Raw genomic sequence first — 22,718 nt, forward strand, 5'->3', positions numbered from 1 at the left:
CGGCATCTCCACATCATGGACAGAATAAGAAATTGTTCCTATTGGCAGAACGTTGAGAACCAGAAGTCACAGATTGAAGGTGATTGACAAAAGATCCAAAGGCAACACGGGGAAAGACTTATTTGCTTCCACAGAAAATGGTTACGGTGTGAAATGCAATGTTTGAAAGGGTAAAAGGTAAATTCACATCCCCCTTTATGTTTTTAGGTTCCCTTGGCTTGTCCCAATAAAATCCTCCCTCTCCCCCACAGGGTTACCTGTCCCTTGTTCGCTTTTGCTTTCACTAAACACTGGCCTTTGCTCACCAATCAACACATTTTGTTATCTCAGCTTTATGCCACGATTAGCACTTCCTCAGTCCTTAATGGCGCCACTAACACCTCCTTTGTTTTATCTCCATAACATCTTTGGCAAATTCTCCTGAGCTCTGAGCTATCCCGACTTTCCATTCGGCCGCGACCCCTCTCCATTACATTTCAATCCCTATTTAGTTCTGTAGAAAGGTCACACATGTCATGTTCTATAGACTGGCTGAAGTGAATGATGAACCACAGAACATATAGTTTAAATAATTTATTTTTAAAAAATAATTTTTATTGAAATTTTTTACAGAAAATATAACAACAAACAATGAAAAGCAACAATAAATAACCTTAATAACTGTAACACCCCCAAGACCGTATCAATGCCTGTATCACCCCCCCCCCTCACAGACCCAGTAAACAACCAAAGAACTCAGAAATAAATTAAATTAAAATTAAATAAGCAAACATAGTCAACGCCCCCCCCCCCCCCCCCCCCCCTTCCTGGCTTGACTCTGGATCCTACCACCCTCGACACCGTCCTCGCCACCCCCTTCCAGAACTCTTCCAGTGCCGGGCATGCCCAGAACATATGGGCATGGTCGCTGGACTCCCCGTACACCTGACACACCTGTCTTCACCCCCAAAGAACCTACTCATCCTAGACCCGGACATGTGGGCTCGGTGCAGCACCTTGAATTGGATGAGGCTAAGCCGCGCACATGAGGAGGAAGAGTTAACCCTCTCCAGGGCATCAGCCCACGTCCCATCTTCGATCTGTTCCCCCGGTTCCCCCTCCCACTTAGCCTTTAGCACCTCTACTGACGCCTCCTCCACCTCCTGCATTACCTTGTAGATATCAGACATCTTCCCATCCCCGACCCAAACCCCCGAAAGCACCCTGTCGCTCACCCCCCTCGCGGGAAGCAAAGGGAATCCCTCCACCTGCCGCCTAGCAAACATCTTTACCTGTAGATACCTGAACATGTTCCCCGAGGGGAGCTCAAATTTCTCCTCCAACTCTCCCAGGCTCGCAAACCTCCCATCAATGAACAGGTCCCTCAGCTGTCTGATGCCTGCTCTGTGCCAACCCTGGAACCCCCCATCAATGTTCCCCGGGACGAACCGATGGTTCCCCCTTAGCAGAGCCTCCATCGAGCCCCCCACTTCCCCCCTATGTCGCCTCCACTGCCCCCAAATCTTGAGGGTAGCCGCCACCTCGTAGGAGGGAGCGGCCACGGCGCCGTTACCAGGGCCCACAGGCATGTGCCACCACAAGACGCCATCTCCAACCGTTTCCATGCTGTCCCCTCCCGCTCCATCACCCACTTGTGCACCATCGACACATTGGCCGCCCAATAATACCCCGAGAGATTGGGTAACGCCAGCCCTCCACCATCTCTACCCCGCTCCAAGAAGACCCTCTTCACCCTCGGGGTCCCATGCGCCCAAACAAAGCTCATGATGCTGCTAGTCACCCTCCTAAAAAAGGCCCTAGGGATAAATATGGGCAAACACTGAAAGAGGAACAAGAACCTCGGGAGGACCGTCATTTTGACGGACTGCACTCTACCCACCAGCGATAGCGGCACCATGTCCCACCTTTTAAATTCCTCCTCCATTTGCTCCACAAGCCTGGTAAAATTAAGCTTATGGAGAGTCCCCAAACTCCTGGCCACCTGCACCCCCAGGTATCTGAAACACTTCACTGCCCTCTTAAACGGGAGCCTCCCAATTCCCTCCTCCTGATCACCCGGGTGTACTACAAATACCTCACACTTGCCCAGATTTAACTTATAGCCCGAGAAGCTCCCAAACTCAGCCAACAGCTCCATCACCCCCGGCATTTTTCCCTCAGGGTCCGCCACATACAACAGCAGGTCGTCCACATACAGGGATACCCTATGTTCTTCCCCACCCCGCACCAGGCCCCTCCACCTCCCCGACTCCCTCAGCGCCAAAGCCAAAGGTTCTATCGCCAGTGCAAAAAGCAAGGGGGACAGGGGGCACCCCTGCCTGGTCCCACGGTAGTGCCTGAAGTACTCTGATCTCCTTCCATTGGTAACTACACTCGCCATCGGGGCCTCTTGGAGCAACCTCACCCATTTGATGAACGCCTCACCGAATCCGAACCGCTCCAGCACCTCCCACAGGTACCCCCACTCAACTCTATCAAACACCTTCTCTGCATCCAGCGCCACCACTATCTCCGCCTCCCCCTCAACCGCCGGCATCATAATAACATTTAACAATCTCCGCACATTCGTGTTAAGCTGTCTTCCCTTGACAAATCCTGTCTGATCCTCGTGTATCGCCCCTGGCACACAGTCCTCTATCCTGGTGGCCAGGATCTTCGCCAGCAACTTAGCATCCACATTGAGGAGCGAGATTGGCCTGTATGATCCACACTGCAAGGGGTCCTTATCCCACTTCAGGATCAGAGAGATCAGCGCCCGTGACATCGTCGGGGGCAAAGTCCCCCCCCCCTCCCATGCCTCATTGAAGGCTCGCACCAACAGGGGGCCCACCAGATCTGCATACTTTTTATAGAATTCCACCGGGAACCCATCCGGCCCCGGCACCTTACCTGACTGCATTTGACCAATCCCCCTGACTAGCTCCTCCAACTCTATCGGCGCCCCCAGCCCCTCCACCAGGTCCTCTTGCACCTTTGGGAAACGTAGCCTGTTCATGAAGCACTCCATCCCCCCCCACCGGTGGCTCCGACCGGTACAGTTCCTCGTAAAAGTCCCTGAAGACCCCATTCACCTCTGCCCCCTTCTGCACCACATTCCCACCCTTATCCGTCACTCCACCAATTTCCCTAGCCGCATCTCGCCTGCGGAGCTGATGCGCCAACATCCTGCTCGCCTTCTCCCCATACTCATATACCGCGCCTTGCACCCTCCTCCACTGTGTCTCCGCCTTTCTGGTGGTCAACAAGTCGAACTTGGCCTGCAAACTACGCCGTTCCCCCAGCAGCCCCTCCTCCGGGGCCTCCGCGTACCTCCTATCCACATCCAGGAGCTCTCCCACCAGTCTCTCCCTCTCCGTCCTTTCCCTATGGGCCCGGATGGAAATCAGCTCCCCCCGGATCACTGCTTTCAGAGCCTCCCAGACCATCCCCACCCGGACCTCCCCCGTGTCGTTGGTCTCAAGATACCCCTCAATACTTTCCCGGACCCTCCTACACACCTCCTCATCAGCCAGCATCCCCACATCCAGGCGCCACAGCGGGCGCTGGTCCCGTGCCTCTCCCATCTCCAGATCGACCCAGTACAGAGCATGGTCTGAGATTGCTATGGCCGAGTACTCGGCATCCTGCACCTTTGGGATCAATCCCCTGCTCAGGACAAAAAAATCTATTCGGGAGTAAACCCTATGGACATGAGAGAAAAAGGAATACTCCCGCGCTCTCGGTCTCCCAAACCTCCAGGGATCCACCCCTCCCATCTGGTCCATAAACCCCATCAGCACCTTGGCCGCCGCCGGTCTCCTACCCGTCCTTGAACTGGACCGGTCTAGTGGGGGATCCAGCACCGTGTTAAAGTCTCCCCCAATGATCAGGCCCCCTGCCTCCAGGTCTGGAATGCGGCCCAACATGCACCTCATAAAGCCAGCATCATCCCAATTCGTGGCATACACATTAACCAGCACCACCTTCTCTCCCTGCAGCCTACCCTTCACCATAACAAATCTGCCCTCCTTGTCCGCCACCACCTCAGACTCCTTGAACGCCACCCTCTTCCCCACCAGAATCGCCACCCCCCCGGTTCTTTGCGTCTAATCCTGATTGGAAAACCTGCCCCACCCACCCCTTCCTCAGACGAACCTGGTCCGCCACCTTCAAGTGGGTCTCCTGGAGCATAGCCACGTCCGCCTGCAGCCCCTTTAAATGAGAGAATACCCTAGCCCTCTTAACCGGCACATTCAGCCCCCTCACATTCCAGGTGATCAGAGGGCACCCTGCCCCCCTCCCCCTCCGACTAGCCATAGCTCATCGACTGCTCGCCCCAGGCCAGCACACCCTGCCCGACCCGTCCCCTATGACGAAACCGCCTCCCCTCTACCCCCCCGGCTCACACCAGCTCTCTCCCAGCCCTTCCAGCAGCAACCCGGTATTCACCCCCCCCCCCACCCCACGCCCCACCCCCCCGCTAGGACCCCTCCTAGCCACGACGCACCCTCCATGGTACTTCCGTGAGTCAGCTGACTTCTGCTGACCTCGGCAACTCCCGCCAAAACTCGGCACCTCCCAACATGGGGTCATCTCCCCTCCTGCCACACTTCCTTGGCACCACTTCAGCGCGGGAAAAAAACAGTAGAGGCCACGCTCCCACCACCAGTTCCACCCCCCCCCCCCCCGCCCCGCAGCGTGGAAAACCAGAGGAAAGACCGCGCTTTCGCACTGCCCCACCCCACCCTTCTGACGCAGCTCCCCAAATTCCAGCTCCACCCCATCCCCCAGCCCCGTACAGAAGAGAAAATAAAAACCAAACCCCCAACATTCCCCACATAACACAAAACCATACCCAACAGGCCCACCCGAAAACAGAGCAAAAACCAGCATAAAAAACACATGTCAAAATTACAAAAACAGCAACAGCAAAAACAGCAACAACCGTAGTGCACCGGACCCCGCAGCCCCCAGACCCTAGTTCGAGTCCAGCTTCTCCGCCTGTACAAAGGCCCACGCCTCCTCCGGGGACTCAAAGTAGTGGTGCCGGTCCTTATATGTCACCCACAGATGCGCAGGCTGCAACATTCCAAATTTGACCTGCTTGGCATGCAGCACCACCTTCGTCCGGTTAAACCCAGCCCGCCGCTTAGCCACCTCCGCACTCCAGTCCTGGTAGATTCGCACTACCGAATTCTCCCACTTGCTGCTCCTCTCCTTCTTGGCCCAGCGCAGCACACTCCCGGTCACTGAATCAATGGAACTGCACCAGCACCGCCCGCGGGGGTTCATTCGTCTTGGGCCTCCTGGCCAGCACTCTGTGGGCTCCCTCAAGCTCCAGGGGCAAATGGAAGGACCCCGCTCCCATCAACGAGCTCAGCATCGTGGTCACATAAGACGGAAGATCCAACCCCTCCAGCCCCTCCGCCAGGCCCAGGATCCTCAAATTCTTTCGCCTCGTGCGAAAGTCCAGCTCCTCCAAGCGGTCTTGTCACTTTTTGTGAAGTGCCTCGTGCAACTCCACCTTCCCCACGAGGAACACGGCCTCCTCCTCTCGCTCAGCGGCCTGCTGCTGCAACTCCTGAATGGCCACTCCCTGGGCTGTCTGGGTCTCAAGCAGCTTGTTGGTAGTCGCATTCAGGGAGTCCAGCAACTCAGCCTTCAGCTCCGCAAAACAGCGCAGAAGAGCAGCTTGCTGCTCCTGCGCCCACTTCCACCAATCCTCGGGTGCTCCGCCGGCCGCCATTTTGTCCTCCTTCCCCCGCTTTTGCTGGGGAGCTGCTGCCGCCTTTTCCTTTGCCCCACTCCGGGTGAGCACCATAAATTTCAGGGAATGCTCCTCCAGACACCTTCCCCCACCGGGAATCGTCGAAACAGCGCCGTTTGGGGCCCTAAAATAGGCCCGAAAGTCCTTTAATAGCGGAGCTGCCGAACGTGCGGCTTAGCTCCGCATCACCGCAACTGGAAGTCTTTTAAATAATTTATTATGGAACGATTACGTGATGAGATAACTAAGATAAATAAAATAATAAAATATTAATACTAATTAACCACTGTAGAACTACAGCAAAATACATCTATCCTCCAGCACGACTTACTCCCAACTTCAATAGCGCTGATGCTCAGGCGTTCTCCTTGCAAAATGACTCCTGCCATTATAGATGGCATATGTTTTTCCATAAGCAGCAGGACATAGCCGTGGCAAATGCCGTCTGCCATATCGCAGACATTAAATGGAGGATCGGGTCGGCCGCTCAAAATAGCCGCCCGCACTGGTAGCACGTTTCTTATTCAGCTGCATCACCACACGAAAGGAATCTGCTGCCTCTTCTGCCTTCATGACAAAATGCCTGAGATTCAACGTGTTGAGCTGCTTTGCAGCAAGCTCACTGACGTGACATATTTGAATCGCATTTTCTTTCCCTCCCCTCTCCCCCCTCTCTCTCCCCCTCTCTCTTTCCCCCCGCTCTCTCTCCCCCTTCCTCTCTCTCCCCCTTCCTCTCTCTCCCCCCCTCCTCTCTCTCCCCCCTCTCTCTCCCCCCTCTCTCTCCTCCTCCTCTCTCCCCCCCTCTCCCCCCCCTCTCTCCTCCTCCTCTCTCCCCCCCTCTCCCCCCCCTTCACCCTCTCCCCCTCCCCGTCTCCCCTTCCCTCTGCCCTCCCCCTCCCTCCTCTCCCCTCCCCCCGTCTCCCCTCCCCCGCTCTCTCCCCTCCCCCTCTCCCCCGCTCTCCCCTCCCTTTCCCCTCTCCCCCCTCACTCTCCCCTCTCCCCCCCTCCCCCCCTCCCCCCCCCCTCCCCCCCTCCCCTCCCCCTCTCCCCTCTCCTCCCTCCCCCCCCCTCTTCCCCCCCTGGGTTGCTGCTGCTGCCGGCCTATTTTCTTACTGTTCTGCCAGGAAGTCCAGGAAAGGCTGCCACCGCCTAAAGAACCCCTGTACTGATCCCCTCAGGGCAAATTTCACCTTCTCCAATTTAATGAACCCCGCCATATCATTGATCCAGGCCTCCACGCTTGGGGGCCTCGCATCCTTCCATTGAAGCAAAATCCTCCGCCGGGCTACTAGGGACGCAAAGGCCAGAACACCAGCCTCTTTCGCCTCCTGCACTCCCGGCTCCACTGCAACCCCAAAAATTGTGAGTCCCCAGCCTGGCTTGACCCTGGATCCTACCACTCTCGCTGGGCATGCCCAAAACATATGGGCGTGGTTCGCTGGGCTCCCCGAGCACCTAGCACACCTGTCTTCGCCCCCGAAAAACCTACTCATCCTCGTCCCGGTCATGTGGGCCCTATGCAGCACCTTGAACTGTATGAGGCTAAGCCTTGCACAGGAAGGGAGGAATTCACTCTTTCCAGGGCATCCGCCCACGTCCCCTCCTCAATCTCCTCATCCAGCTCCTCTTCCCATTTACCCTTCAGCTCCTCCACCGAGGCCTCATCCACCTGCTGCATGACATGGTACACGTCCGAGACCCTCCCCCCTCCAACCCACACCCCCGAGAGCACCCTGTCCCGTACCCCACGTGGGGGCAGCAGAGTGAACCCCTCCACCTGCCGCCTGCCAAACGCCCTAACCTGCATGTACCTAAACATGTTCCCCGGGGGGAGCCCAAACTTGCCCTCTAACTCCCCCAAGCTCGCGAACCTCCCATCCACAAACAGGTCCCTCAACCTCCTAATACGTACCCTATGCCAGCCAAGAAACACACCATCGATGCTCCCTGGAACAAACCTGTGGTTTCCCCCGTATCAGGGACACCATTAAGCCCCCCACCTCCCCACTATGCCGTCTCCATTGCCCCCAAATTTTGAGGGTAGCCGCCACCACAGGGCTCGTGATATACCTCGTTGGAGGGAGCGGCTTGAATCGCATTTTCAAGTTGCAGATTGTTTTCCGCAGAAGGCGCTCGCGCACTTTATCATTGGATACCTATCTGATCGCGTATCATTGACAACTGGAGAGTGCAGAAGTTGCACAACTGTGCCTTCAATCACAAGTCAGTGAGGAAGCTATCGAATGCCTCTCCCACATTCTGGGTGGGCGTATAGAATAAATAACACTCAAGGGTCTCATTTATTTTAAGGGAGCAATGCCGGTCAAATTGTTTAAGCACTTCTTTAAAGCTTTTGCTGTCAGCCTCGTTTTCAAAGACAAAAGTGTTGAAATTTCAATTGCTTGGGGACCTGCTACACTGAACAGCAACGTGATACTCCTCTCATCGCGCTGTGACTGCAGACCAAGCGCTGCAATATACAGTTTAAACGGTTGCTTAAACGCCCTCCAATTCTCGGCTACATTACCAGTAATCCAAAACTATTGTGGTGCCTTGATGCTTTCACCCCAGGCTTCAAAATTTTACCACGTGTTGAGCACCAGATGCCAGTAGCAAGGTTAGTAACAAAGATGCGTTTTCTTCCTTATCCTTCAAAGTTATCTTTAGTGGTTCGGGTTTTTTGTACAGAATCTTCAAGTTCTTAGTAAATCATCTACCCTGGTACCATGTCATGTTCTGTAGTCTGGCCAAGTGAATGATGAATGACACACTATCTAGTTTAAATAATTTATTATGGAACAACTGTATGATAAGATAGCTAGAATAAATAAAATAATAAAGTACATGCAATAATTAACTATTGTAGAACTATTGCAAAATACGTCTATCCTCCAGCACAACCTACTCCCAACTCCCCAGCCACAGGGTCACGTGGTGGGTTTACACTGCCACCTAATGGTTGGAGATCATGCATAACATTATGTACCAACTTGCCTAATTCATATCATCACAATATGGACTTGAAACTGTTACATCTGCTTCTCTCTCTCCAAAGTCGCTGCCAGACCTGATGAGTTTATCCAGCATTTTCTGTTTTTATTTTAGATTCAATTGCAGGTTTTGGATAAGCACCTGAAGGTAAAAGAAGTTCAGGGTTGTGGTGTGGGACCAGCTGAAGTGCTCTTGCCGCACCTACATTCCATATGGTCAATGATGAAGTTCGTTATTTTACTCTGCTTACAATACAGATTACTTTGGCCATCCTTTCTCAATGAGGTGCAAGTCAGACGAGGTCTAAATCGTAAGTACATCTCACAGATAAATTGAAAGGTAGCCTGCTCCGGGATGTCCTTAAACCAACTTTTAGGTTAATTATCCCTCTTTATAATTTGTTCTTTAATCTGATGATGTAGATGGGTTTTGCAACTTTTTAAGATCCACTGAATGCTTTTAATTTAATTTAGCTCTGCCTCCCAACCAAAAAACATCTGTCTGGAATGCTATTACTGTAAGCATCGCAAACATCACGTCTCCAACTCTTTAGCTAAGTAAGCTCACCTGCTGCATTATAGTTCTATCTCTTCTATTCTGATTTAGTTAAACAAATATGGTTCACCTATTGATCAGTGTGATGAGAAATCACTCGTCGGTCTCCTTATGGGGCTCGTGAAGTACGGGTTCCCATGGTAATGAGTGGAGGCCACACAGCGGGGACTCATTACCGATTCCTTTAAATGCCATCCCAGACCCAGACCAGGTATTCCGGGGTTAAACATCTGGCAAACTGGGAGGAAGTCTTGTGGCAATTCTCCGATGGAAGCAGCCACCTCAAGCGGGAAAAGTGCGCGTTTCAGGTGAGCAAGGTAACATACCTCAGATACCACATCGATAGGGACGGCCTGCATCATGGAGAAGACAAAGTAAAGGCCATAAAAAGGGGCACCGAGGCTGCGAAACACAACGGAATTCAAATCGTTGCTATGTCTCATCAACTAGTCTGGGATATTTATCCCCAACGTAGGCACCTTATTGACACCCCTGTATGCATTGTTGAAGAAGAATCAGAAGTAGTCATGACAAGTACCTCAGGATGAAGTATTCACAAAAGTGAAGCAATAGCTGCTATCATCCAACATCTTGGCACAGTACGATCCCAGTACTAGCATGCGACTCCTCTCTGTACGGAGTAGGGACTGTTCTCCCCCATCAATGACACCGAGTGACCGAGTGCATACACATCAGGAACCCTGGCAGATGTGGAACGCCGCAATGTGCAAATCGAAAGAGAGGACCTTGCCGTGATATATATATATATATATATATATATAGATATAACATCAAATCTTTTTAAAGAGGACAATCAATCCCTCCCATCGCCTCAGCTCGAACCCAAGGCCAGGCACTATTGTGGTGGCTTATGCGTACTTCTTCAAAGACTGTCCAGGAATGCACATAGCCAATGCTGACATCCTGAGTTGCCTACCGTTGCCCACAAGCTCGTCCCCCACCAGTAATGGACAAAGTTGGCATGACTTCAAATTTTATGGATACCCTGCCTATATCTGACGAGCAAATCCAGACAATGACCAAGAAGGACTCCACGCTGGCAAACCTACGCCATGTGATCTTCAGCAGTGAAGTTCAAGGACACCCTACAGAGGACCTAAAGCCCTTCCTATCTAAACACCAAGAATTCAGCATGGAAGATAGCATCATCCTGTGGGGAGCCAAGTGGTTATCCCTCACCCAGTCCAGCACTGATGTTGAAGGGGTTACATAATGGTCACCCAGGGATCTCCAAAATGAAGATACTCACAAGGAGTTACATCTGGTGGCGTACGTTTGACTTTGATATTGAAAATTTGGTAAAATAGTGCCCGCCGTGTCAGGAAAATCAGAAGCTCCCACCATCAGCCGTGGTACACCGTGGGAATGGCCAGGTAGATCTTGGGTACAGGTACACACGGACTTCGCTGGGCTGTTTATGGGGCTCAATGATTTTAATCTTCGTAGTCGTCAAGTTTAAATTGATGGCCATTTATCGGATGTCCACCATGACTTCCAACACCACCATAGAGAAACTCCGGCAGTTATTTTTTAACCATGAGGTCCTCGTGTCCGACAATAGTACCCCCTTCACCAACAGAGAGTTCCAGGTGTTCACAAAATCAAATGGGACGAAACACATCCAAAAGACGCCATACAACCCATCTTCTAATGGCGTGGCTGAATGGGCAGTCCAAACATTTAAAAGCAGCATGAAGAAACAGACCTCCAGCTCACTTGACATCAAATTGGCTCGGTTTCCCTTCGATTATAGGACCATGCCGCATACTACAATGGGGGTATCTCCAGCAGAACTGCTGATGGCCAACACTTGCGCCAGTCAAAACAAGAGGCCCAGAACAAAAATTACGATACCCAATAGCACCTTCAGGCTGGGAGATATCATCTATGTTCATAATTTCAGAGATGGATCCCCTTGGATCCCAGGAGTTGTGGTGGAAAAGACCGGCATTGTGTAATACAATGTCAAGACCAGGAAGAAGACGGTTAAAAAAACAAGTGGAGCAGAGAACACTCAACTGCAGAAACTACCCCGGGCAGAGCAACACCCTCAACGTCCTTGGAACCTACCCCCAGGCAGGGGACTCAACCCATGTTAAACCCAAGACACGGACTCAGAAACTCCCATAACAGCCTCCCCGAACAGGCGCCGGAATGTGGCGACTAGGGGCTTTTCACAGTAACTTCATTGAAGCCTACTCGTGACAATAAGCACTTTCATTTCATTTCAAATGGAGACTGAGGTGACTGAACCGCAGCTGGAAGTACCATCGAGGAAGAGCCCCCATCGATGGCCATTTGAAACTTGGCTTGGAAGTGACCATTCCCCATCCGCTTCATGCCTACGGATCCAACTCCACTGACGATGGATTCAAGGCTGTGTGTAAAGAGGCAAAGGAGGCCTCATCATTGTGGGAGTGAGGGGGAGGATCTGGACTTGGGGAAGTGGGGGTGTGTGAAAATCCTCACGAGGCCAATCGGGGTCGTGGAGTACAAGATCCCATGGTAGTGAGCGGAGGCCCACCCAGCTGGAACCCGTTACCAAGCCTTTTAAATGCCATCCCAGACCGGAAGTTCTGTTAGCTGGGACACTTGTGTTGTATACAGCGGGTGCGGCTTTACTTTTGAGTTTGGAATAAATTTATTTAAAGCTTCATCTTCGTGTCTCCTGGATTGCTACAATCAGCCATTCCTTGAGCTGTGTCGGCAATCTCTAACACCCAGTATTTTGTTTACCTTACCTTCCAACTTTAATCTTCCCAGAGCTAAAAAAGCTACATCTAAAATTTTTAATGAACCATGAACTAGATATTCACAATGCGTGGTGTTGCATTGAAGAGGGCATGCAATGGTAATCAGGAGACAGCATTGTTTTCTTTGCTGTACCTGCCAAGATGGCTCCAACATTTTCTGCAAGACCTTGACAACCTACATGGAATTGACTGTGGAAATATCTCTTCTCAGGCTCTGTGTTAATACAGGGAGGTTAATGATGAGCAGTGTCTTCGTCTGTGACTGCAATGCAGCAAAGAGACGATACAGATTATGCCTTCTAGCGGGCATATTGTAGTACTAATCTATTGAATGGATCTACAAAGTGACACAGCAGAACAATTCTCTGTTTAAACACTGTTAACAGAGATTCTGATGAAAGGACACATTCCTGAAACATTAACCTTCTATCTTCACAGATGCTGCAGATTTGCTGAGTATTTCCAGCATTTTCTGTTTTTATTTCTTTCTAAATGTTTGTTTCCCCGTTTGTTCCCAATTGTGACACTCTCTTAACTATTTTTCTCCCTCTAGATTTGGCTTGCCCCCGATCTGTCACTCCTACCGTGGTGCAAACGATTCGGGAACTGTTATTTTTCCTTGAAATGCAGGCGTCTTAAAGCAGTGCAAAGCAAATCAGAACTGATTTACACTTCAAGGTGAGCTGCAGTATAATAGCATAGTGGTGACATTATTGCACTTGAACAAACAAATGGGAAACAGGAGTTCAAGTTCCAGCACTGGGGTAATTTAAATTCAATTAATTGAATAAAATATGGAATAATAATCTGGTAACATGACACTATTGGATTGTTGCAAAAGCCTATCTGGTTCACTAATGTGAGGGAAGCAAATGTGGCATCCTCATCTGCTGTGGTCTATATGTGTATCCAGACCTACACCAATATGGTTGACTCGTAACTACACTAACAGGTCCATATATGCTGCTCAGCATCAGCTTCTCAAGGGCAAATAGAGATGGCCAATTAATGCTGACATTACCCCACATGAATAACCAACTGAACACCAGCTCCAATGTCTCTCTGATTGGGAATTCAAATCAATATACATTCATGTCTCATCCATTTTTTTTTCTTAGCAACATAATCTGACTTATGTGAACTTTAATTCTCCTTTAGGAATCATCTTTCCTTCAGGAACAAGAATTGAAAATCTGTCTTACTTTCCTGTATGGCTTATGCAGATGGATGAATATTCTATCCATAAAGCCAGAAAAACTGCAAAAGGTAAACGTTTTTCTAGTTAACTTAAGACAATATGACCATAACCAGGATCAACTAGTTGCTGTGGTAACCAGGATATAAATCCAAAGATTTTATCAAGAGTCTCCTAAATCACAAAGGCAGCAAATGTAATTTATTTAGGTCCACCTCCAACGTAAACAAAAATTCCTGGCTCAGAAGTAATCTACTTCCATTTTACTTTTTCTGAAGTTCCATTTGATGCTATAAAATAGACTCAAACCAGTTTTTTCCCACTGCCCCCATAAAGTAGCAGTTTCCGTCCAATCGCTTTCTTCCTCTTTCCCCTTCACTGACCAAAATGATTTGCCCAAGCTAATAGCTCACTGTGCAAACAAACCAACCTCTTATTTCAGCCCAAATACATAAAGCTGCTGCACACCTCATTTCTATGTTTGTTTTTAGAATTGGCTTGGCTATCTTCCAACATTAAAAGGTCCCTGAACTAGTATTCAGCTGAAAGTGAGTTTTTAAAACCTGCCTCTTATTTTTAATGTTTACAACTTGAACCTTAATACCATAATTCACCTGATATAGTGAAATGAAACCCTTATTATATTTCAGTAAACTTTGAATATGCCATTGGGAACCTGACCTGTTCCATTCCAAAATTGCCTTAAATCTGAGCATTTCTCTGAGGAGTCCAAAGCATGTTGTATGTTTTAATAACTGGAATGAAAAACAGCAATATACTCAAACCTGTTAACAGGTGCTTTTCTTGGAAACCCCTTACTTAAAATCAGTGGGTGTGCATTTTTAATAGAAAGTCTTTCTTCCAGAATTGCAAATTTCAAGTTTACAATCTCTGAAAATGCAAAGACTGGTCTCAAGATATATCAACTGGGTAGACATTATAAATAATTAATAGTCCCTTAGGGCAGCACAGTAGCACAAGTGGATAGCACTGTGGCTTCACAGCGCCAGGATCCCAGGTTCGATTCCCCACTGGGTCACTGTCTGTGGGGAGTCTGCACGTTCTCCCCGTGTCTGCGTGGGTTTCCTCCGGGTGCTCCGGTTTCCTCCCACAGTCCAAAGACGTGCGGGTCAGGTGGATTGGCCATGATAAAATTGCCCTTCATGACCAAAAAGGTTAGGAGGGACAATTGGGTTACGGGCATTGGACGGAAGTGAGGGTTTGGGTGGGTCGGTACAGACTCGATGGGCCGAGTGGCCTCCTTCTGCACTGTATGTTCTATGTTCATAATTAATAGTCACCTCTCTTTTTTTAAGGAAATCCTCATATGTAATATTTACTGCAACCTTCCTAAGCCTTCCAACATGTTTTTTACACTGGGTGGTTAAAGATCCCACAGCACTCCCACTGGAGGAGGAAGAGTCCATCTGGTGTCCTTTGCAACATTTCCCCCATAATCAAATTAACTACTCGCCCAACCCATTACTTTTTGTGCAAGTTGCTAGGAAAGAATGGTGCCCATGTCTATATTCCTGACAGTTGCTGCATTATAAAAGTCAGTAGGGATCATTTTACTTTGGATGATAATTTACCTTGCACAATTATCAGCCTGACCACCCATTTAACACCTCTCTTAGTTTTTATTTCCATGAAATTGGGAGAAGTAAAACAGGCTGTTTCACACTATCCCACAAAGTCAAAAGGACGCCCTCTATGGAAAGTCTTTTAATATAGGTCATTGACATTGACAGGATCCACATAAATGGAATTATCTTTTTTCCCATAAAATATTTAGCTTAATGCACAAATCAGAATATTTTTCCTAATATTTTTCCACTTTAATTAAGTATATGCTCCTGATGATGTAATACAGCAATCATGTATTATTTTAGCAACAGAATTCATTACATTACATTCCTAAATAGTAACTGCCATCTGGGCCTGGCTAGGAATAAGTAAAATATTGTTAACCTTTTTCTCTCTCCTTTCATCACCTCTTAAACATTTGGCTCACAATACATTCCCATTAATAAATGTTATAAATGGCTAAGGTTCAAGTGAATTTTTTTTTTTAGAAACTCATTCATGGGATATGGGCATCACTGGCTGGGCCAGCATTTAATGCCCACCCCCTGAGGGCATTTAAGAGTCAACCACATTGCTGTCGTTCTGGAGTCACAAGTAGGCCAGACCAGGTAAGGTTCACAGTTTTTCCGGGTCCCCAGAGCATGACTCTGGTTCTCTAGATTACTAGCTCAGCAACAATGCCACTGCCTCTCCTTAATGCTTAGGCTTATTCTATTTGTTGCAATTTCCCAGTTGGAACGACTGCAATTTGTTGCACATTTACAGTTCCCTTTCTACTGCCTACTGAAGTATAAATATGTATCATCAGCTACATTACAATCACCATCGCCAATTGACATTTCTAATTGTGCATATAGGCAGTTGGATTGAAAATATACTGAGCAGAAACTAAAACTGCAAAATTATGCATTGGTAGTCATTCTGAAATGTCCAGTTTCAAATCAGTTACTTCATTGTGCCTCACCTTTTAGATATAATCTTTCAGAAATATTTTTCAAAATGTTTAAAATGATTGTTTTCTCTGTTGAGAATATATATATATATGGGGGTCAGGATGGCGGCGGCAGGAAGCGCCAGGGTGATGTGCTCGGTCAAGGTGGTGAAGCCTTTACTGTCCCGGAACCAGAGCAAAGCCAAGCAGCGGGTGCGGGAGTTTTAATGGGCCTGGTACCGGGAGGTGCCCAACACCATACAGAAATTCCACCTGGACATCTCCGTGAAACAGAGACGGGATAAAGTGCGGGAAATGTTCATGAAAAATACCCACGTCACCGACCCCCGGATTATTGACATGCTGGTGATTAAGGGTAAAATGGATCTTGAAGAAAGTATTCAAGTGTGGGAACAGCAGACACACATCATGCGGTACTTCCACAAAACAAAAAGCCCCCGACCCACCGATTTCCTCTCCAGGTTCTATGGCGGCCATGATGTGTAAGTAATACGGGAGAATGGCTATTGTAAAATAAATGTATTCAAAAATAATAACAATCTTGTTAAGTTAAACATAATGGATTTAATGATCTGGGGGGAAAAAAGAGAATATATATATATGTGCACATCAGATGTTCCCCCTGCCCAGTCAGAGGTTTGAACATATCACAAAGTTTGGCTTATGTTCATTGGAAACTGATGGTGACACAGAAATATCCTAAATATTACTGCACGTATTCCATGCTACTGAAAGCATTTAATACTAGTGCTCTCTAATGTCAACTTTCTTCCTACCATTTAATTGTATGCAACATTGAGCATTTTTTTCCATGAAGTAGTTACTGAAATCATTGAAAATGTCTTATTACAAAGAGAATTGCTTCTTTGTGCAATATATCCAATGCTACATTATACAAATAAGTATTTGTCCTAACCGAATAAATATTTTTAGAAATCTTCTTGTATCACGAAAACACTTATCACGAAACCATTGTAAGGAATCTTAACATTTTGAACAGGACCCATTACAGTATCTGTGTTATAATCAATTACAGTAATAGGCTGATAATACAATGCTTAGAAAAAAATCTTCAAAATTATTTGTCGATGTACTATGAAATTTTTGCATTCACTGCAACTATCTACCATTTTCTTTCTACTCTGTATGAACTGTGTACATTTCCTTGGCCGCAGAAAAATACTTTTCACTGTACTTTGGTACATGTGACAATGAATAAATCAAATCAAAAAGGGCTGACACTTGTACTTTTCCTAAAGTAATGAAAAGTGGTTGTAGAATGATCTACTGTCTTTGTGAGTTTGTATTCAATATTACAGAAGGAAGAAAGGATGTAATAATGAAAGGTCTCAAGTCCAGCAAAAAAGATATGCGAAGGAAATGTTGAAAAATAAAAATATTTACAGAAGGGTAATCAAAGAGCTCATTGATAGTAATTTTTCGATGAAATGTACAATTCAGCCATTATATAAATACTTATTTTGTTTAAAATGTATATTTAGTGTATCTGAAAAGGGTATTTGTTCAGCATTCAGTGAAGTGCTGCATTAAATTTATAACTGAGCAAACTTATTAATACATGCAAAAGAAAATTGATGAAAAATCTGTTCATTGCCCAGACTGAATGAATCAATTTTCCATAAAAGGTAAAAATAATGATTTGAACTATCAGAGTGAATAAAATACACATTTTATCATATTTACCTTACCTCAGCCACGCTGCATGTTAATAAAACAGATAATTAAAATGTTAACTTAGGAAATGTTTAATATATATCCCAAACTAAAAGCATGGGATAAGCATTTTGCAATACTCTGAATCATTATTACTACAAATACGAAGTATAAATTTGAGAACAGGATAAAGTGGTTGATCTTTTGTTTATGATGAATGAATATTAAAATTCAATTGTATGTCTCAGTTTTGTACAATGGATGTGTGTTTTAAACTACCAATGTTTAAACTTCACTTTCAGGGCTTCATTTATATTCCCTCTGAATAAGGTATATCAGAACTGCCTCCTGCTATCCCCAATTAAAGATCTATTTAATGTGCTCCAGATTCTAAAAACTGAACCTCCAGCTTTGCTGTCATGCATGTTGCTAAGTACCGGACCATCAGTTTATAGAATATTGGATTCAAGGCTATTTGATACAGCGTCTGAGCTGTGGGAAGATAGCTAACTGAACTGTCATGAGAAGCTGGTAAGACAAAGAGAGCTGTGCACATGGACTGGCAAACAAATTACAAGTTTTTTCGTTCTACAGCATTTAAGCTAGAGATTTGACTTCCAAATCAGTCACAGTATAAACAAGGTATAGAAATTCTCTCTTTGTATCTAGATTTACTGCTGTGGGGAATTATTAGAATTCTCAACACTTGTTTGAGAATAAAATATCATACTTTCCATGTCATAATTAGACCTATAAATTATAAATGTTTACAAAACTGTTCTGGAAAATTTATATGATGTTAAGAAAACCATGAGGGGATCTCATAGAAACGTATAAAATTCTAACAGGACTAGACAGGGTGGATGCAGGAAGGATGTTCCTGATGGTGGGGGCGACCAGAACCAGGGGTCACAGTCTGAGGATATGGGGTAGACCATTTAGGACAGAGATGAAGAGAAATTTCTTGTGCGTCTCAGGGAGTAGTTGAAGTCAAAACATTGTATGTTTAAAGAAGCAATTAGACATAACACTTGTGGCGAAGGGGATCAAAGGATGTGGGGGAAGGCGGGATTAAGCTACTGAGTTGGATGATCAGACATGATCATAATGAATGGCGGAGCAAGCTCGAAGGGCTGAATGGCCTCCTCCTGCTCTTATTTTCTAGGTTTCTATAATAAAGAAAGATCGAAACGTAAGCTTTCGAAAGTATATTGAAAGAAATGCAGGGGGCTGGTTCAGAACAGGGCTAAATCGCTGGCTTTGAAAGCAGACCAAGACAGGCCAGCAGTGTGCGTTCAATTCCCGTACCAGCCTCCCTGAACAGGCGCCGGAATGTGGCGACTAGGGGCTTTTTACAGTAACTTCATTTGAAGCCTACTTGTGACAACAAGTTATTTTCATTTCATTTTCATGCAATTAAAATATGAATGTAAAGCACAAAAATCATTATCTCAAAAACTGTTTGAAATTAAAGCATGGAATTGCTGTTTAAAAGAGCAGCTGTCAAAGCATTCTTCCCATTTGCAACATTTCCATTTATTGCAGTAAAATTGCCTTCCAAAGTGTGATTTTTTTTCCTTTTCCATTTAATAGCTATTATCATTATTCTAGCACTCCTTTAGAAACAACACCACTTCATTTACTGGTCCATTTGATAACAGTTATATTGAAATGATAGAAACCTGATGTAAAGATTTTCCCATAATTCTGAATTATCGAAAGGTAAATATGATACTGTACTTACTTTAAACATAGAAAATATGCTGTAACTGTTCAGCCACTAGCCGGATTGTATATAAATAATGTAAAAGCAGAGTGTTTACTGTTGAGGTAATGAGCTGATCCCATTAAGTTGTACAGTAATATGAAAAGACATGGAAATATCAAACCATTCATGTAATTGCCCAACTTGCAAATTTACACACTTCAAACATTTATGCTTGTGAAGTTTTGGAGGCATTATGAGTTAAGGTGGTAAATAAATGTAAATATTATATAACATGCAGCAAGGGGAAATTGAGTGCTACATATTTTAGATACACTTACGCCTTTTCTGCGAAACTGCTTGCAAACACGCTGTCACAATATCGCTGTTCTTCTGTAGTTTGTGTGAAAGATTGTCTTTTCTCCTTAGTTGGCGAACCAGCTTTGCAGACTGCACAGCAATTCTGTATTTTAGCTCTTCTACAATGCGCTTCAGCTCGACTACATCTGTTATCAAGAAAGGAAAATTGCATTTGGAAGCACAATTACTACAGAATTCTGGTAATAAGTTCTGCACATTGACTCTGTATCACAGCTTGGTATGGCACTGTTTGTCCCAAGACCATACGAAACTACAGAGAGTTATGAACACAGCCCAGTTCAAAAATGGCTTCTTCTCCGTTGCTACCAGACTCCTGAATGACCCTCCTATGGACTGAACTGATCTCTCCATGCATCTGCTCTACTGACTAGTACTACACGCTGAATGCTTCACCTGATGTCTATGTCTATGCATTTACATTGTGTATTTATCGTATGGCCTATGTTTTTCATGTAAGGAACGATCTGTCTGGACGGTACACAGAACAATACTGTACCTCGGTACACATGACAATAAATACAAATCCCTTGAGTCCCACTAACATTATTTAGAATGCTTGAAATTATTTCAACATTATCTCCACTGTTACATCTGGTAAAATAGCTCACATTTTCAGATTTTCTTTTAAACTTCCAAATGCTACCCTGCTCAGTATGGAAGTGTATTTGTCATTGATAAAGGGATAACACCTAACTGCACTGGGAAACCAGAGAGAGCTAGAGGCTCAAATCAAGTCCAATAACTAACCTAAATTATTGCTAGGAGTCGTTCTCAATTCTGAAATTCCTATTGCAGATGCATAATATTTAAAAGATAGAGCTAACTCCAGAGGCACACCTTCAAATATTAGTGACAGCTGCTCTGATCTGAATAAATATAAAACATAGAACATAGAACAGCACAGGACAGGCCCTTCAGCCCTCGATGTTGTGCCGAGCATTGTCCAAAACCAAGATCAAGCTATCCCACTCCCTGTCATTCTGGTGTGCTCCATGTACCTATCCAATAACCGCTTGAAAGTTCCTAAAGTGTCCGACTCCACTAAGTCCATTCCACACCCTAACCACTGTCTGAGTAAAGAACCTACCTTGGATATCCCTCCTATAACTCTCACCCTGAAACTTATTGTTATGCCCCCTTGTAACAGCTACATCCACCCGAACGTCCACTCTATCTATCCCCCTCATCATCTTATAAACCTCTATTAAGTCACCTTTCATCCTCCTCCGCTCCAAAGAGAAAAGCCCTAGCTCCCTCAACCTTTCCTCATAAGACCCATCCTGCAAACTAGGCAGCATCCTGGTAAATCTCCTTTGCACCCTCTCCAATGCTTCCACATCTTTCCTAAAATAAAAGTAATCTTTGTCACAAGTGTGCTTACATTAACACTGCAATGAAGTTACTGTGAAAAGCCCCTAGTCGCCACATTCCGGCGCCTGTTGGGGACACAGAGGGAGAATTCAGAGACTAACTCACTGTGGAGACCGGGACCTCAGTCCATCATTTCCCCATTTCCATAATCGGTCATTTATTGGGAAGAGGGTGACACAGTTTTGACAATCAGGTTTTCAGGCGCAATATGTTGAGGTTTAATGCAGGCCCATTAGTGTTACATTTCAGTGGCTGTGTAAACCTGTCCACGGAAGCTGTGTGTGAATGGACACGTTTACCCTCAATTAGCCGTGAGCTCGCTGCTGCCCACTCAAGTGTTTCAGCATTCCGGTTCATTTCATGACATTTATGGCACAGTAAGATTCGATTATTCGCCTTTACACAGAGCACTGTGTAACACCGTATCGAACTGGACAAACAGATGTTTTAGGGACTAAACAATGAAGACTGTCTCCCCCCCCCCCCCCCCCCCCCCCACTCCTTCGTTTTTAACGAGCTTCGGCAATAAAGCTAAATGTAAACGCTTGAACTTAAGGCGTTTTCCAAGTCTGAACTCCTGTGACCCAGGGGCTGGCACACATAAACACATTAATCAGCCCCAAATCAAACTCGCATCTCAGAATGTCCATGGCTTCTTCCTGGCTGTTATATTTCAGTAACAGTGGTTTGGGAGGCTAGGGTTTGGCTATCAACTGTCACGTACACTTTCCTTTGGCGTCTGGATATTTGCTGACAATATTTTGCAGCTTAAGGTCAAACAATTTGTCCTCGGGTACTTTTTTGGGAGTAACTGGTTCCTAAGTACGATTTACCGCACCAATCTTCAGATATTCAAAACACACTGAAAGTTGTACTGGCCCACTAATCTTCGCATTGATGTGCCCACTTGCACCGATGCATTGCAGGGTTAAGGGGGATCTTATTAGAGGAAGTTATCCACAGTGGGCACAAATTATTTTTTAAAACAATACCTTTTTGGGCAAGGTACTGCATCTGGTGTTTTGTCGAGTACTGTTCCTGGAATTCCTGCAGGAACGTAGATCCTGAGTTGCTCCTTCCCAGGAAAGCATCGGAGCTGGAAGTCTCAGTTGAACTGTCCACACTGTCGATGCTGCGGCCGCTGTAGGCGCAGCAGGAGTCATAGAGCTCGGTCAGCAGGCAGTCCACAATGGAAGAGGCTTTCCTGCAAGCGGAGTTTGCTGCGGGGGATGCCGCCGTCCTCGCCCACTGGTGTGCTGGCCTTAACATCGAGGGTGACACGGCGATGTTTGCGCTGTCCGTGGGCAGGAAGGGGCCTTGGGCGGCTGTTCTCTGGCAATCGGCGAACGGCAGCCACAGCGGGGAGCCGGGCACCCCTCCGTCCGATATCCAACCACCCGCTCCTCCGGGCCAGTTTCCGTTGGAGATGTCGATTTCGGAGAGCTCGTTTTGGGGGAGGTGAAGAGGTGCAGCCATTCTTTCGCCGCTGAGTTGTTGCAAACTCCTCCCCCGTCCAGCTCCTGGCCAGGGCAGGATGAAGCTTCAGGTAGAACGGGAGCTAGTTCCGGGTCCTCTCCATTCTGCTGTCAGGGGAAGCAGTCTCCTCCACACCCCTCAATTTATCATTTCCCCTGGCTTCAGACTATATCCATATTTCACTTCAGCTAGAACGCTACAATTTAATGTGGCCTTGTCAGATGCACCTTGAAGGACTTTGCACTGATGTGATTCTTGTTGAAATCGTGGACCTTCAACTTCCCCCACCAGCTCCGTGGTACATTCTGTCT

At 46.6% G+C, this 22,718-nt stretch overlaps 1 protein-coding gene and 1 long non-coding RNA gene across 3 annotated transcripts in view; one reads left to right on the plus strand and one right to left on the minus strand.

Moving 5' to 3' along the window:
• LOC119954905 overlaps positions 1-19,796 on the plus strand; it is a 35,668-nt gene extending 15,872 nt beyond the window's left edge. The window contains exons 2-4 of the long non-coding RNA XR_005458335.1: positions 8,852-9,047; positions 12,620-12,744; positions 19,609-19,796. This is a non-coding gene — a long non-coding RNA (uncharacterized LOC119954905). The remainder of the gene's footprint in view (positions 1-8,851; positions 9,048-12,619; positions 12,745-19,608) is intronic.
• tbc1d30 (TBC1 domain family, member 30) overlaps positions 1-22,502 on the minus strand; it is a 109,653-nt gene extending 87,151 nt beyond the window's left edge. Inside the window, exons 1-2 of one of the 2 annotated variants that reach the window (XM_038780548.1) lie at positions 21,924-22,502; positions 19,521-19,685 (exon numbers count right to left, since the gene is read on the minus strand). In XM_038780548.1, coding sequence (XP_038636476.1) covers positions 19,521-19,685; positions 21,924-22,407 — 649 coding nt within the window. In that variant the 5' untranslated portion in view covers positions 22,408-22,502. The remainder of the gene's footprint in view (positions 1-19,520; positions 19,686-21,923) is intronic. The other variant, XM_038780549.1, reaches the window with a different exon arrangement.
• Between the last annotated feature and the right edge of the window lie 216 nt (positions 22,503-22,718).

This window comes from Scyliorhinus canicula, chromosome 20, assembly GCF_902713615.1.
Source record: "Scyliorhinus canicula chromosome 20, sScyCan1.1, whole genome shotgun sequence".
In the NCBI taxonomy this organism is placed as follows: Eukaryota; Metazoa; Chordata; class Chondrichthyes; order Carcharhiniformes; family Scyliorhinidae; genus Scyliorhinus; species Scyliorhinus canicula.